The 18,050-nt window shown below is 33.6% G+C and overlaps 2 protein-coding genes across 10 annotated transcripts in view; one reads left to right on the plus strand and one right to left on the minus strand.

Moving 5' to 3' along the window:
• Nucleotides 1–18,050, minus strand: part of LOC105335627 (uncharacterized) — a 78,588-nt gene that overhangs the window by 45,799 nt on the left and 14,739 nt on the right. For 7 of the 9 annotated variants that reach the window (XM_066068342.1, XM_066068347.1, XM_066068341.1 and 4 more), the window contains 3 exons: nucleotides 12,408–12,479; nucleotides 703–813; nucleotides 59–184 (listed from right to left, as the gene is read on the minus strand). In XM_066068342.1, coding sequence (XP_065924414.1) covers nucleotides 59–184; nucleotides 703–813; nucleotides 12,408–12,479 — 309 coding nt within the window. Of the gene's footprint in view, nucleotides 1–58; nucleotides 185–702; nucleotides 814–12,407; nucleotides 12,480–13,514; nucleotides 13,539–17,782; nucleotides 17,816–18,050 lie in introns of those variants that run through there. The other 2 variants (XM_066068345.1, XM_066068346.1) reach the window with 2 other exon arrangements.
• LOC136270537 (uncharacterized) lies at nucleotides 12,501–15,736 on the plus strand. The gene is made up of 2 exons (XM_066068355.1): nucleotides 12,501–12,582; nucleotides 13,550–15,736. Exon 2 carries the CDS (start codon nucleotides 13,912–13,914, stop codon nucleotides 15,391–15,393), a length of 1,482 nt encoding a protein of 493 aa, XP_065924427.1. The 5' UTR covers nucleotides 12,501–12,582; nucleotides 13,550–13,911; the 3' UTR covers nucleotides 15,394–15,736.

Consider the following 18,050-nt stretch of genomic DNA (forward strand, 5'->3'; position numbering starts at 1 on the left):
GATTTTTGTTAATAAAGTTATTTACAGTGAGGATATTTTACATAATCACTTAAATGACCTTCAGTTCCCTTTGGGGGTCATGGTAGGTACCACTCTTAACGGTCAACAGAGCGTGAAGTCGCTGGAGCTCCATGTGTTCCTTCATCAGCTTCTGGTAATTCTTCTCGATCTCTGACCGCGACAACTGAATATAAGGAGCAATAACATATGACAGCATTTATATAATTAATAGAAAGTTATATCTCAACAGTTTTGATATCTGGGGGTTGCTAAAATTATCCTTTTATCCATGCATTATTTAGGCTTTCCAATGTAATCAATAGTTGATATGTCAACAACACAAGGGATACAGCTCTGCTTTTTACTTTTCAAGTACATGTACTGTAAAATTAGTTAATTAAGCCTTGTAATCAGAGGAACTCTTCAAAAGTTTAAATAGGACATGTGACATCTGTGATACTGTGCATGAATATATTTCATTTCATGTAAGAACTCAGTGGTTCTATTTTCCTAAACGATTGCATTGTTTTTTGAATTCATGAAATCCTGCAAACCACCCAAATACACATTGCATCTGTGGATATTGTATTTTGCAATTCATGTATATTGCACTAAACAATTCTATAATTGGTAAAAACTAAAGCATGTAGATTGTAGAACTCACTGTATTATAATTAGCTGCTATCAATGCTTTAATCTTACCTCCTCACAGAGTTCTTCATCGGAGATTGTTCCCGCGGACAGAGACAGAGAAATGTCGGAGCCAATGGAGGTATCCTCTTCATCGTAACCATAGAACGTCTCCTTTACACCCTATAACAAGCCTGTAGTCAGTCAGATAGTGCATAGGATTGTGCATGGGATTGTTGCTCAGTGCATAGGATTGTTGCTCAGATGTCAATAATGTGGATCACTTTTATTTCACAAGATTTCAGCGTTTATTCAGTATGTTTCACTATAAAAATGTTTTTGCTTTACAGTAAAACTTGGTTATAGTGAATTTAATTACTTCATTATATCGGTAATTCATTATATCTGTGTAACAAAATTGTAACAATAACTATAGCAAATTCACAATAAACATGTTTTCTTTCACTAGACTACAATTTTTGCTAACTGCAGGCTTATAATAATGAATGCAATTTCTTTTGATACCTTTAATTATTGGATTGTGAATTGAAGAATTTATGTGAAAATAAATTCATACAAACTATTATGTTGAATGGTAGTGCAAACTTTTAAAATTGTAAAGAAATTTGTTATAAAAGTGTTCAATTTCGTTATTATTCACCTGTACAGGACTTAAAATCAGTTGCTATATCGGTAATTAATGTTTTATCTGAATTCAATTTAACAGTAAAACTTTGCAAAGATTTAATTGTTAAGAATTTTACCGGTATCTCAAAACAAGAGGCCCATGGGCCACATCGCTCACCTGAGGAAAAATAGGTCTGATAAAATCAGTTTAATGGAGTCATAATACAAACTATCTGGACAATGTTCAATAATACCGTATTTCACGGAATTTAGGTCGATACGGTTTATTGGGCGAAGGAGGCCGTTTTTAGCCATAAAATAAAAAAAAGTATAAATAGGTCGACTTCGAAGAATTGGTCGAAAAATTACCGCTAGTTCTAATGAATAAATGGTTTAAACCAATAACGTTATCATATAGTAGCCTTTAATCTTATTTCAGAGTTTTAAACAAAAGGGAAATAAAATGTATTTCTTGAAAACATCGTAAGAAAATGTCTGAAATTGCGTCAAAATTTTCAAACCAAATAATTCAGTACGGCCGGTTTTAATTTAAGATCGTTTTTTATTACTTCCCTGCCACGTGTACAAACTGGTGTTAACCAGGGGATAGTTACCTAGCCTGGAGGCATGACTACGGTAGCACATGCCACCCTGTGTCTCTATGTGACTTTTTACTGTGTATATACACACGAGTCAACCTCTGATCTTATTGAAGCCTGCAGGCATGAGTAGCATGTGCCGAGAGTTCAACTGTGTATAAATAAAGTCAGCGCTACCCAGACTGATTTCAGAGACACCTGGCTAAAATTTCATCGAAAGTTTTATGTTGAATATACAGAAAAAGACTTGTTCATGTATTCTATTATGAAAACAAATTTTTTTTTTTTATTTCTACCCGACGATATTTCCCCCCGTAATTACCCTTTGTACGGTTCTCATTCTACTTTTACCGCGCGAAATCGATTTCCTGTTTATCGTAAGCACACGATCAAAATGCATGACAGCATTTAATGATTCAGTCAGTGATCTAAGTAAGAAATGTAAGAAGAAATAAATCTATTTACATTTAATTTTGTTTAAATGATAAATTACTACAGTATATTGATTAAAATCCATACGATTTTTACACAGAAATTCAAGCAGTATTACAGTAAACACTCATGATTTTATTGGAGGGTTGCATAAATTTTTGCAAAATTCCAACCAAAAAAAAAAAAACATAAATTGGGCGAAGCGATGAATAGGGCGAGGTCCACATGTCAGGGGAAAAAAGTATCGACCTAAATTCCGTGAAATACGGTACATGTAGATCCTGTATAAATAAAATCCATTTTCCCCCCTGGATATTCTTATGTTTATAACCTTTTCTAACTTCTAATGATTTTATAGTCATATCACATGTTGAGTTTTGCAGTTCTCAAAAAGATCTGTGATAGGATTATATTTAGCATGGTCACATGTCAAGCACATGTTTGTCTATAGCTTAAGCAAAACGTAACGATAAATATGATTGGTTGTATTTGTTTAAGTATCATTCGGAAAGTGTCTGTGTTATTCATAATGATGTGGGGGAAAAGCTAGTTCGAGTTATAAATACATATAGTCGTTCTGATTGGTTAAGAGAAACACACCCCTAGAGCGCGGTGTATATAAAGTCAGGATTTGCCTTCGTCCGGAAGTTGACGTGGAATCTTCTCTAAGGTTCGAGTCAACTCACTTCCTTGGGTAGATAGGTGGGCCCTAGTCTACTTTTCCTGTCTCGTTCATCGTTTCGTTCATAGTCTCGTTTATAGATAGATCGATTCTCCCTTCCGTTTCTTTTGTTCTAAATTTAACTTGGGAAACCTGTTAGGCTAGTTGTGTATTTCATTCTGTCCGTGCGGGAGGGTACTTATAATTTGTTCGGGATACTTCCTGGATTTAATATTAACTATAAGGTAGGCTAAATAATAGTAAATAAACTATTTGGTTTGGACGGTGAATTCAATAACAGTATACCTATATTTTTCATTGTGAATATCATTTTTGTGTCGCATTTAATGCTCATTATTAAATATATTGAAAACCTTTACACTTGTTTTCGTTCACATTGAAATTGGAATAAAGGTACTTGTTAATTTGAAGTAATTGTAAATATTTGACAGAGTGATTGAGCGTTGATATAAATTTCTAGAACATTTACATTATTCCGGAGTTATGGATTTGAGACTGACCTTACTTAAGCAACTAGAGACGAAAGAATATCATGGGATTCTTGGTATAAATTAAAGATATAACCACTATACGATTACAGATCCTTAACAATTGTTTATATATGGGATATAAAGCTACATCAAACTCTGAACCTTCTTGTGAGGCCGATGAAATGTCCTGGGGCCAAAGTCTTAACAATTATCTGGCTGATTGTTCATTGTAACCCCACCCTACTCCCAGGGATGTCATTATTTTCACAACTGTGGATCTACACTACCTGAGGATGCTTCCACACAAGTTTCAGCTTTCCTGGCTGATTAATTTTTATGAAGAAGATTTTTAAAGATTTACACTATATGTTCCGATGTAAAGCTTTAACATCCCCCCCCCACCCAATATGGCCCCATCCAACCCCCGGGGATCATGATTTTCACAACTTTGAATTTACACTACCTGAGGATGCTTCCACACAAGTTTCAGCTTTCCTGGCCAGTGAGGAGATTTTTAAAGATTTACTCTACATATTCCTATGTTAAACTTTTACCCCCCTCCCCATAATGGCCCCAACCTACCCAGGGGGGGGGGGGGTCATGATTTTCACAATTTTGAATCTATACTACCTAAGGATACTTCCACACAAGTGTCAGCTTTCCTGGCTGATTAGTTTTTGAGAAGAAGATTTTTAAAGATTTACTCTATATATATATATTCCTATGTAAAACTTTGACCCCTCCTTGTGGCCCCACCCTACCCTTGGGGATCACGATTTTCACAACTTTGAATCTACTCTACCTGAGGATGTTTCCACACAAGTTTAAGCTTTCCTAACTGATAAGTTTCTGAGAAGAAGATTTTTAAAGATTTACTCTATATGTTCCTATGTTAATCTTTGACCACCCCGCCATTGTGGCCCCACCCTACCCCTGGGGATCATGATTTTCACAACTTTGAATTTACACTACCTGAGGATGCTTCCACACAAGTTTCAGCTTTCCTGGCTGATAAATTTCTGAGAAGAGGATTTTTAAATATTTACTCTCTATATTCATATGTAAAATTCGACCCCCCATTGTGGCTCCACCCTACTTTTGGGGGTCATGATTTTCACAAATTTGAATCTACACTACCTGAGGATGCTTCCACACAAGTTTCAACTTTCCTGGTCTTATGGTTCGTGAGAAAAAGATTTTTGAAATTTCTAGAAAATTTTCATAAATTCCTAATTATCTACCTTTGCAAAAGGGTGTGGTCCTTAATTTTTACAACTTTGAATCCCCTCAGGCTAAGGATGCTTTGTGCCAAGTTTGGTTGAAGATGGCAAAAATGTGAAAAGTTTACAGACAGACGGACGACAGACAAAATGTGATCAGAATAGCTCACGAGCTTTCAGCTCAGGTGAGCTAAAAACTTTGCTTAATCCGAGATTTCAATATATCCATGTTTGTACTAAACGATTTTTACTGTATATGGCTTCATTTTTACTATCACAAAAAGTTAAGTACCGGTATTCATTCATGCTATATGAATCAGTAAATTTTTTAAAATGACAAAAATTGATTCAAGAGCAATTTCACTTAATTAGTGGACAATAGGATGAAACAATTTTCCAGCTGGCATAGAACTTCTAATTCAATCTCATTACCTTACACACAGGCATTTTGGTTCAATCTGAAGAGGGTGACATTATGAGCCAGATTGGAGTAAAGGGAGAGAAGACATGCTCCAGACAAAGATTTTTTTTATATGATACTGCTTTGATCTTTAGATTTGACTTTGAAAATTGGTTCAAGGTCACTACACACCCATTATTCATAAGCTCCATTTATGTGAAGTATGAGCCAAATAGGGTGAAGTGGAAAGTATATATGGTCTGAAAAAAAGATGGTCCGACATGATCTTGACCCTTGACCTACAAACTTCTTTCAAAGTCTTTGCACCCCTTTGACCATAGACACTCTGTGCGTAAAGTATGAGCTATATTGGAACAAGGGGAGAAAAGATATGCTCCGGACAAAGATTTTATTTATGATTCTGCTAAGATCTTAACCTTAGACCTAGAAACATAGTTCAAGGTCACTGCACACCCTTTACCCAAAGGCTCACTGTGGGTGAAGTATGAGCAAGATCGGGCCAAGGGGAGAGAGGATATGCTCTGGACAAGTGATCTTGGACAGACAGATGGACAGACGGACGGAAAGATGGACAGATGGATGGACAGACGTGATCACTATACGGCGCCCACAGAGGGCCCTAATTATTTAATTTTTAATTATTTTTCATAGGCGTCGGAACCGGGGGGGATTTCCAATAAGTCTAGCCATATGCAAAAATGTATGCAGTGTAAATTTCGTACTGACTATATATCATGATTATACTCTGTCCCAAGTTACTGCTTCCATCAATTTTTGATTACAATATAAATAAAATTCAAAGTTAGAGAGTTACATTCTCCGAAGCAGTGCAGACAATGGGATCAAGCAATATCAAGATATTTCACTAACAAGAGGCCCATGGGCCACATCGCTCACCTAAGGAACAATTTTTTAAAAATTTTCATAGAACAGCTACTGTCTGCATGTGGAAATATTGGCTTATAAATCGCCCTTCCTCTGTAGTGTCAAAAACGCTTTGAAATTTAGAGTAATTTTGAACAAGGTTCATTTCTTTTTATCTCGAAATATCAAGACCATTAAAGATAATAAAAACCTATTTTGAAAGTTAAAGCAATATGAGCTGCAATTTTCATGTTGAAAATTTTTTTGAAGAAAATGTTATTTTGTACTAAAATGACAAAAAATATCATGGTTTTAAAATTTCTGTAAGCTCTGTTTTTGTGGGAAAAGCCATTAAGAAGCCTTAATTGGAGCAAAATTGAATTATTGTCGTCCTGTACAAAAATTGATCTGCTATATATTCCTTATAAGGGAAATGTTTCTCCTGACAAAAATCAATGATTTTTTAAAATCTTATTTATCATAAAAGTTAAGTTTCAGGCAGACTTATCATACTAGCAGGTTTTTGCAGCAAAATAAAATTCTAAAAAATACAGCTCATATTGCTTTAAAAAAAAGCAATCTTACTTGGAAATATAGAAAGTAATCAAGAATCAGCAGGAAATAATTAAAACACAGGTTAAAGGGCATTAGATGTAAACATAAAGATAAGATTTCAAATTTTAAAGTTTAATATTGGCAATATTTTTAAAATGATGACGTACATATTTGGCTTCCTAGGTGACCATACATACTACATGTAGCTGCAGAGATCTAGATGTGTTCTTTGTCTAATGTAGGCCACAACTTCTTTTTAATTTTACTGCGGGAAGGTAGGGTATCCATTCCGAAACCATCTACCAGTATTTGATTTTTTTTTTCCAAATATCAAAGAAATTTTACCATGGAACATCACCTACCTTACGATCTTTATTATTATTTATTTCAAATTAAAACATTGAGAGCATAGACATGTCTAAGTATACGTAAGGTAAAATGCATTGTTTGGTTTAACATTTGATGATAAACGCTCAAATATAAGGATGGTGGGTCCCAGTGACCCCATAGTCTTAAATATTATATTTGCATCTTTCTACAAATGAATATTTAAAAATCAAATTTGGTGTTCTGACATCAAATTTTATTCTTAAATCACGATTATGGAAAAACATTAAGTATGATTGATGTATATATTCTGCTTGAGAATTCGGGTTATTTACAGTTAATTAAAAGCTTGTTTATTTAAAAAAAAAAAGATAACACTTTAGTTAATCATAACCCGCATGATATAAGCTAGAATTTATGAGAGAGAGAGAGAGAGAGAGAGAGAGAGAGAGAGATGAAGGGGATTATTGTTATTCTATGCAAACGATTGAAAATACATGTACTACTTGTGATAAAATACCATATTTTCATGTGAGAGATTTTTCTCTATATAGCTAATAGCTGTGGGAATACTAGTATTCATCTCTTAAATTGTTTTATTTTATTAGCAAGTGACTTACTTATAATAATTCAAATAATTCATATAGTTATTCCTTTTTCATCCAAAGTAACCAAATATTTATGTCAAATGCATCAAAATTAACACATGTATTTAGAAATGACACAGTACGTGGATGTATAAATTCTAAACACACATTTTCAAGCCTTGACTAAGTGAGAAAAACTTGAACCATCAATAAAACCCCACAAAATTAGGGTAAATACAGCAACTTTAGTACACAGTTTCCTTGAACACGTTGTTATGGTTTAACATGGTCCTCATATTGGAAATATCAAAAATATTTCAATTAGTGAATTTTCTTAAACTCTCGTGCACATTTCCAAAAATATTGAAATAATGAGAAACTTTACATGTGTCCTTGGTTTTTGGCATATGTTCATTGATGCAATTCCAACCCCAACCCCCACCCCACCCCTTCAAGATATGAAATGTTTTTTTCTCACAAGAATTAAGGCAAATATAGTATGTTGCAATTAAATTGGAATACCCATATAATTTCCTTAGTGTATACTATATAAGTGTGAAAATAAACAGATTTTCTCAGTATATTTGTGATTTTCCCAAGTATATGTTTCTATTTTTCTTCCCTGTTTTTCCTAATACAGGAACTGCATGCTTACTAAATATCTTAAGAGATATCCACTTGGGGGCAGTGACTTTCCAGTTTTGTACTGGTGTCGTTTTTTTACCTTTTCCTGGCATGTAAAATATCAAAATCGTTAAAAAGCCAGGAAAACTTTTAAAAGATATATCGAACCAAATTTTATGTTGAAATACTCTCTTCATATCCGTGTAAATTCTTACTTCTTTCTTTTATATTCATATCATTCCTTACAACATAATTATACTTTATCATCACATGCATGAATCGCAATCTGAGTCTCATTAGAGAGAGAGAGAGAGACATTTGACATAAACACAATTTGTTGATAATTTTACCAATTACACTGGATTTATCGTCTTTGTTGCTCAAAAATTCAAAAGTTATAGATGCAAACACGTCTCCATGCTTGCAGATGAAGAAGGTAATATGTACATGTAAATAATGTGTTACATTTTGTTTATAAATAATTAATCTGAATACATGTACAGTTTGCCTACATGCCAGGACTATTTACATGAATTACCGTGCGTCTTTCTCCAGAGACGTAAAATTTCATATTTCATCGATCGGCTTTTGGAGCATACTCCAAATAGTACTCAGCGGAGAACGTACTCCAAAACTTTTATAACCTCAGTATTTAGAGCCGTACTCAGTTGAGCACATACTCCGAGCACGAGTTGGAGTACGAGTATGGAAACAGTTTTATAACCTCGGGGCCATGACTTCGTGCCATAATGTCTCATTCATAGTTTTTGCGTGCCGATAAGTGGACCAGTCTGTTGGGATCATGCAAATACCACAGAGCACACCGTGCTCTGTAAACATCTCAGACACGTAGCATCGGGGGTTGGGGGGGGGGGGGGGGGGGGGGGGGACTGCTTCCCCCTTCCTACTTTTTTTGCAGCAGGCACTTTTCTTAACTTTTATATAATTAATTGAAATATCATGGATTTGCCCTCCTCTACTTTTGTAGGAGCACGTAATAAATGAACTGCAAATAAGGAATTGAAGTTACATTTAGGGCTTTTTTTTCATGAATTTGAGAATTCACCCCTTTTTTAATTGCTTGTCAAGATAATTTTGATAAAGCTGCCCCACACACATTTAATAATATAACAAATATAAAGATATTGCAATTAAATTGGAATACCCATATAATTTCCTTAGTGTATACTATATAAGTGTGAAAATAAACGGATCTCCTCAGTATTTTTGTGATTTTCCCAAGTATATGTTTCAGAGTATTTTTGAGTTAAACTCTTCCCTGTTTTTCCTAATACAGGAACTGCTCACTAAATATCTTAAGAGATATCCACTTGGGGGCAGTGACTTTCCAGTTTTGTATTGGCTTTGTTTTTGACCTTAGCTTTTCCTGGCATGTAAAATATCAAAATCGTTAAAAAGCCAGCCTGAGGAAAACTTAAGATATATCAAACTAAATTCTATGTTGAAATACTCTCTTCATATCAGTGTAAATTCTTACTTCTTTCTTTTATATTCATATCGTTCCTTACAACATAATTATCAATTATTATAATTATAATTATTCATAATGCAATATGAATCACAATCTGAGTCTCATTAGAGAGAGAGAGAGAGAGAGAGAGAGAGAGAGATTGACATTAACACAATTTGTTGATAATTTCACCAATTACACTGGATTTATCGTCTTTGTTGCTCAAAAATTCATAAGTTATAGATGCAGACATCTCCAAGAAGAAGGTAATATGTACATGTAAATAATGTGTTACATTTTGTTGATAAATAATTAATCTGAATACATGTACACTTTGCCTACATGCCAGGACTATTTACATGAATTACTGTGCTCTGTCTTACTCCAGAGATGTAAAATTTCATCGATCGGCTTTGGAGCATACTCCAAATAGTGCTCAGCGGAGAACGTACTCCAAAACTTTTATAACCTCGGTATTTAGAGCCGTACTCAGTTGAGCACATACTCGGAGCACGAGTTGGAGTACGAGTATGGAAAAAGTTTTATAACCTCGGGGCCATGACTTCGTGCCATAATGTCTCATTCATAGTTTTTGCGTGCCGATAAGTGGACCAGTCTGTTGGGATCATGCGAATACCACAGAGCACACCGTGCTCTGTAAACATCTCAGACACGTAGCATCGGGGGTTGGGGGGGGGGGGGGGGACTGCTTCCCCCTTCCTACTTTTTTTGCAGCAGGCACTTTTCTTAACTTTTATATAATTAATTGAAATATCATAGATTTGCCCTCCTCTACTTTTGTAGGAGCACGTAATAAATGAACTGCAAATAAGGAATTGAAGTTACATTTAGGGCTTTTTTTTCATGAATTTGAGAATTCACCCCTTTTTTAATTGCTTGTCAAGATAATTTTGATAAAGCTGCCCCACACACATTTAATAATATAACAAATATAAAGATATTAGTTTTTTTTTTCTCACAAGAATTAAGGCAAATATAGTATGTTGCAATTAAATTGGAATACCCATATAATTTCCTTAGTGTATACTATATAAGTGTGAAAATAAACGGATCTCCTCAGTATTTTTGTGATTTTCCCAAGTATATGTTTCAAAGTATTTTTGAGTTAAACTCTTCCCTGTTTTTCCTAATACAGGAACTGCTCACTAAATATCTTAAGAGATATCCACTTGGGGGCAGTGACTTTCCAGTTTTGTATTGGCTTTGTTTTTGACCTTAGCTTTTCCTGGCATGTAAAATATCAAAATCGTTAAAAAGCCAGCCTGAGGAAAACTTAAGATATATCAAACTAAATTCTATGTTGAAATACTCTCTTCATATCAGTGTAAATTCTTACTTCTTTCTTTTATATTCATATCGTTCCTTACAACATAATTATCAATTATTATAATTATAATTATTCATAATGCAATATGAATCACAATCTGAGTCTCATTAGAGAGAGAGAGAGAGAGAGAGAGAGAGAGAGAGATTGACATTAACACAATTTGTTGATAATTTCACCAATTACACTGGATTTATCGTCTTTGTTGCTCAAAAATTCATAAGTTATAGATGCAGACATCTCCAAGAAGAAGGTAATATGTACATGTAAATAATGTGTTACATTTTGTTGATAAATAATTAATCTGAATACATGTACACTTTGCCTACATGCCAGGACTATTTACATGAATTACTGTGCTCTGTCTTACTCCAGAGATGTAAAATTTCATCGATCGGCTTTGGAGCATACTCCAAATAGTGCTCAGCGGAGAACGTACTCCAAAACTTTTATAACCTCGGTATTTAGAGCCGTACTCAGTTGAGCACATACTCGGAGCACGAGTTGGAGTACGAGTATGGAAAAAGTTTTATAACCTCGGGGCCATGACTTCGTGCCATAATGTCTCATTCATAGTTTTTGCGTGCCGATAAGTGGACCAGTCTGTTGGGATCATGCGAATACCACAGAGCACACCGTGCTCTGTAAACATCTCAGACACGTAGCATCGGGGGTTGGGGGGGGGGGGGGGGGGACTGCTTCCCCCTTCCTACTTTTTTTGCAGCAGGCACTTTTCTTAACTTTTATATAATTAATTGAAATATCATAGATTTGCCCTCCTCTACTTTTGTAGGAGCACGTAATAAATGAACTGCAAATAAGGAATTGAAGTTACATTTAGGGCTTTTTTTTCATGAATTTGAGAATTCACCCCTTTTTTAATTGCTTGTCGAGATAATTTTGATAAAGCTGCCCCACACACATTTAATAATATAACAAATACAATTTTAAAAAAAAATGACTATTTAATCTCCAGCTTTCAAGCTTACATGCACTTATATGATATGTGTATACATTCCTTAAAAAAATTGAACTAATAAAATAATTGAATTTTAACCCAAGTGATACTAGTATATATGTACATGTTCTAGATTGAAAAAAAAAAGGACTGACATTTCGTTTTAAATTTGCACGTTCCATTTATAAATTTATGATCAGTATAGTGAAAATTAAAATTCATTACTGATAAGATAACCTAACTGATACATGCATGCTTACATTGAATAATTTTGTTTAGTCAGGCAAGCTTTTTGGGAAGCTATTACTTGTTAATTGATATAATTCAATTTTCCTGGGCATCGAAAATGCAATTTTGAAAAATTATCCATCATTGTTTAATTTATTTTACATGTAACTTGTTTGTTGACATCTAACTGTTAAATTTGGAAAAAAAACTTAGTGTTCAAAATATACTGTAGGGATCTGATGTATGCCAAAATTACTAATTAACTGTCATAATTAAAAGGAATGGTATGCATATATCATAGATCTTGGTACACTGTATATTAGAATGGTAAATGCATACACATTTATAAAAATAAAACTAACATCACCTTTTCGAGAGGTCTGAGCACTTTTTTCTTCCTTTTTCTGTGCTGTACAAGCTCTATCCTCCGGTCCTTTTCCTGTAATTATATTCAAGTTGTATACATTAACAACATATGACGTTTTGGGATTTGCTCTTGAAGAATATTAACAGCTATTCAGATCAATATACATATAACTAAGGTAATTGTTTGCCTTTGGACAATTTATGATACAATCTCCAGTAATCCTAAAGTAAAGAATTTGCATGAACTTGGTTTAATTAAAACATATTAAACAACTTTGTTACTTTAATATTACAATAATGTGGCCTAGAGTTGCCGTTTATTATTATTATATATTATTCGGTATAATTTTTTTTAAATTGTTGAAAATTTACTTTGTTGTGTACACATTATTAAATTGTTTTCACCAGATTAATTGAACAGAAAATCAATCACATATGATATATCTATACAGGTCTGACACAGGTCTATTCAGTAGGACATACAATTACCATTAAGGCTTGCATTCTAACCATTAAAGGTCCTTTATAACATACACTACATTCACACAAAGTTTCAAGTTACTGAGAAAATTCTTTATCATGTACTTTCTACTGCAGCATTGTTCTAACAATAAAGTCTTTCATGTTTTTTATTCAATATACTGTACATGTACATGCAAGCATGCATGTTTATGACATTTTTGCAGTTCAATTTTAAGTTATGCTTATAATTATAAAACTGAGGTATTGATTTCTTTGTCGATAACAACAAACGTATCTTCTAGATGCATTATTTAGATAAATAAAAGGGACATGGTGACGCACAAACCCATGATTCAGCAAATATCAAATTTTTACATGATTTCCACAAATTTTATATTATCAAATGGAAAGTTGAACTTTTGAAAAATAATGGTGTTCAAAAGTAAATAAATCAAAATAAAAAGAGAAAAATAGAATTACGCATTGGGCCAACACCAAAATATTGAGTTTTCCTTCCACTTCATAGTCACGAAAATGCAGGGGAATGTAAATACTACAGCGTTGCATACATTATGAGCCTGAAACCTCTCATTGAATGAACTATATATTTATTAAGATGCATTCTCTATAAATGCATATTTCTTACCACAATCATTGTATAGCTTCATATTCTTTTTTCAGTGTGTCAATCCCATTGTAACTATTTTTAGACAGAAATCGCAATCACGTGACACTAAACCAATGTCCAAAACAGCTCAGTTTGTTTACATGTGCAATTTCCGGGTGAGTTTTATTGACCTGTAAATTAATAGGTGAAGACTTATAATGCAGGAAACCTTCCATACGATGAAATCTCGAGGAGCTCTTTTTATTTCCATTGTCATAATCAAAAAGTAAAACATCTATTTTGAGTCACCATGCCACTTTTATTGGGAAAAAACACTTAGCTGTGAAGTACCGGGTATTTGTTGCTCAAAACTGAAGTACACTTTTTATAACGCAAATCTGCTTCACCGATAGGGGAGCACTCAAACAGAAACATTATGGCAGCCATATCTTCCAAATATTCGTTTGGATCTGCTCAGGAACACATCCCAACATGTGAAAAACACGATTTAAGAATAGACATGACATGTGAGGACTGTGATGAGTTTATTTGTTCACAATGTGCCAAAACAGACCACAAGGATCACGACTGGACAACGATACCCACAGCGGGAAGTCTAAGGAGAAGGGAGCTAAGGAAGACTCTGAGTAAAGTTAAGGAGGAAGATGTGAAAAAGATGGAAAAGAAGATACAGAAGGCAACCAAACTAATGGAGAACAACCAGCAATGTTGTGATTCTGAGGTCTCTAAATTTCAGAAACATTATGAAGCGATTGTGTCAAAACTTGCTCAAATCAAGAAAAACCTTGAGACTAATTTGAAGAAAAATCTGGAACAAAAAAATGCTGAAGTGATTGAGAAGAAATTAGACCTAGAAAAGAAAACCAAACAAGTAATGGATCTAGTTAAATTCCTGGAGGAAAAACATGGTACGATGTCTGACTATAGTTTGATAGAAAACCTCAGAGACTTGACAAGCCTTGTGTCTAACACAGACATTGATATAGAGAAGGGGGACCATTCAGTGAGATACAGGAGAGGGGACATCAGTGAAGGGTTACTTGAATCTATGATGGGACAAACATTTAATTTGGATGAAATCACTGTTAATGAGACACATTCATTTCAATATGGAGATCAACCTATTTTTATTATGGGGGCAATCAATGAAGATACATGTTTTGTTGGAACTTTCCTATCAGGTAACATTCAACAAGTTAATAGAGGGAGTGAGAATGGAATGAAATTTAATATAGAAGCAAATGATGTATGTGTAACAGACAATGGTGATGTGTATGCCACTGATTATGAGAACAACTCCATTGTCCGTCTGTCCCCGTCAGGCTCAGTCTCTACAGTATCCAGTACAGATCCACTGGCATTAGTGGCAATCTGTCCATCAACAGAAGGGGGACTGCTGGTCACATTGAGAGATACTGAGTCAGAACCATTACAACCAGACTCACGCAGCAGACGTCTGGTCAGACACGTGACACTGACCGGTGACGTCATCCGTGAGTACGAGTACCAGAAGGACGGTCAGACCAGGCTGTTTACTTTCCTACTCAAAGTCAAACAGAACGGTAACACTGATATCTGTGTAGTAAACAGGACAAGTAGATCTACCGGTGAACTGGTGATTCTATCCTTCTCTGGATCTCTGAAGTCTGTCTACCGTGGTCAGAAATGGATGAAGAAATGTTTCCCAACTGATGTAGTGTGTGATAAACACTGCAACATTATTGTTACTGACTTTTATAACAGTAAGATACTTCTCCTGAGTCCTAATGTGGAGTTCATGAAGTACCTACTGACAGAGAATGAAGTAACAAATATATGGTCAATGTCTCTGTATAAATCCACACTGTGGGTAGGTGACTATCATGGACTTGTCAAAGTGTTTCAGTACAAAACTTAAATCATGTGTGTATAAACCATAAACATGACTGTGCAGATCTTATCAATAAACTTCTGAGAGAATGACTCTAATTTGTAACTAGAAGAAAATGATACAAGTTAACAAAAAGAATTCAAATTGTTTTACTTAGTATAATAAAAGCAATAAAGAACACAAATATTTTACATAATTATTTGATTATTTGACTATATAGCTAGATTATCCAAGTAAAATTGACATATTCCTTCTTCCTATGTATTGTTGTTGTATATCACTGTGGAGCATATTAAATCATACAAAGCTTATATTACTCCTCTCTTCTGTTCCAACAGGATCAAATTTATTTATTATCTTGAAGTATATCATGTAGTTTAAAAAATTGTACATCACGACACCGATGTGACATCATTCCTTTGCTACTTCATTTGAAAAGGTTTAATCTTTGGGCCTATAAATAAAATTTGTGTGTTTAGGGTAACACTGATAAAAAAATTAATTTAGGTAGGTAGGGATTTTTTTTTATTTTATCATATTTTTTTCTGCATGAATCCTAAGAATGTTTGTTTGTGTCATATTTAAAAACGGATTTTTTAATAGAAATAATATAAAATTCACAATTAGATAAAAATAGACATCTAAAAATGTTGGGATCGGGGCATTTTTGTAGGTTAGGTCGGGTTACCCTAAACACACAACTTTTTTTTTAAGGCCTTGGCAGTCCTAGTTACATGTGATATCATGAAAAGCAAGTACCTTTATAAACATCAGATAGTTGCATTCTTCAAACGCAAACTATCTTAGTGATTTAAGAACAATGTATGTCTTATACATTTCTGAATAAACTAAAACTGTCCTAATGGGACTAATACCCCCGCAAGGATAATTTCAAATAGGACAAATAATTAAATTGAATAATAAAGGTTTGGAACACATACAAAAAAAAATTTCTAGAATTGTAAAAAAAAAAATTAGTTAACAAAGAAAAATTAAAATCAAAATTGTCAGAATTTCACTGTAAATACATATCTATAACAGTAATACATTTACAAATTTATGTATCTGATGATATTTTTTTTTAATTTAATTGATTTAAAGAAATACCAACAAAATGACAATAACCCCTCCCTTTGCAGTAAATGGAAATACCAGTAGCCAAGCAATGCTCTTCTGTTGATAAAACTTTCAATATCTTTCTAATAACAGTCTTGACAGATGCAATTAGTTGTTTCAAATTTTCCTCACTTTCTCTTAATTATGGCACAATGGAACTCCATATCAGAAAATTGATCCCATAGGACTATGATTTTCTTTGATGAGCTTGTTAAATTTAATATACTCCCAAAACATTACCATAATTACCATACTATGTAAGAATATGTAAAAAAGAAAATTTAATATTACAAACAATTTTAAAAGTGCCAAAACACTACAATCATATCAGTAATTTTGAATTTCATTTAATTTAATGCTCAATAGGGTCACTTAATCAATTTACTTGACTAATAAATTTAAACAACTTCTAAAAATAGTTTAACTTTTTTATTAATAATGATATTATTTATTTCCTTATAATGATAGAAACTTTTGGTTTACATGAAAAAGTTTTTAAAAAGCCCCAAAACCATCACCCGTTTTACAGATTATCAATTTTCCCCTAAACACATGCTCCATCTGAACCATGGTTCAGATAATGACTCCCTTGGGACAAATGAATTCAGCCACACTTGTCTTTGATGTTCTCATTAGCTCCTAAGAATTTATCATTGACAAACAAACACTTTGCATTGTCAGTTGATAGAATACTTATAAAAAATAATTTTTTTTATTAATTAAGACATAAAGACAAAAAACCTCCATCTGGATGTATTTATATCAATATATTTTAGAGTGTTTTAATACTATTAATCAATTAATAAAATCTGTAAGGATTACCTCCCTTACTTTTCAACATTAGTGTACAATATATAGAATAAGGAAAATGAAAATTGTCATAAATTCATTAAATCTTGTCTGATCTTAAAAAAAATTGCAGGTGCACATCTTCAGATGGTGTTCAACATATGTACAAATTTTCAAACTGTTCCATGCAGTAATAAAAAATTCTATAGGGGGGACAAAGTTGCGTCTACAGACAGACAGACAGACGGATGGACAGACAGACGGACGGACGGACAGACGGACAAGGTGAAACCAATATACCCCCCTAAACTTCGTTTGCGGGGGTATAAATATTAGAAGTTTTTTACCCATACGGCCCTCAAACTATCTGAATTTTTTTTAACAGAAAAGTAATTTGCATATATCCAATACATATCATATCTTGTAGGTATGATTAAAAATTCTATTAAAGCTATTTCCATGCTCTTACGAAAAAAAGGCATCGGAAATCTATGGATTTAACAGCTAGTACCTGATCCTCTGATTCCATCACTATAACAACTAGTTCCCAAACATCCAATCCTTGTTTGCTGTAACCCCATATACATTCACATTATATGCATATCACTATATTAACAAACACTTTCAATGATGCTTAATTGACATATAAATGTCCCCATATTGAAAGGGTCGAGATAGCAGGAATCATTGTAGAGAGAGTAAATGAATTTCCTGGATACAAGGAAATAGTTCTACACTCTTGTGCAATATAAAGGATCTTGTTGAAAGTATATTATACA

This window comes from Magallana gigas, chromosome 8, assembly GCF_963853765.1.
Source record: "Magallana gigas chromosome 8, xbMagGiga1.1, whole genome shotgun sequence".
NCBI classification, from domain to species: Eukaryota; Metazoa; Mollusca; class Bivalvia; order Ostreida; family Ostreidae; genus Magallana; species Magallana gigas.

What these genes read in the sequence shown, in the direction of transcription:
- LOC136270537 (XM_066068355.1), top strand. Translation starts at nt 13,912, where the DNA reads ATGGCAGCCATATCTTCCAAATATTCGTTTGGATCTGCTCAGGAACAC.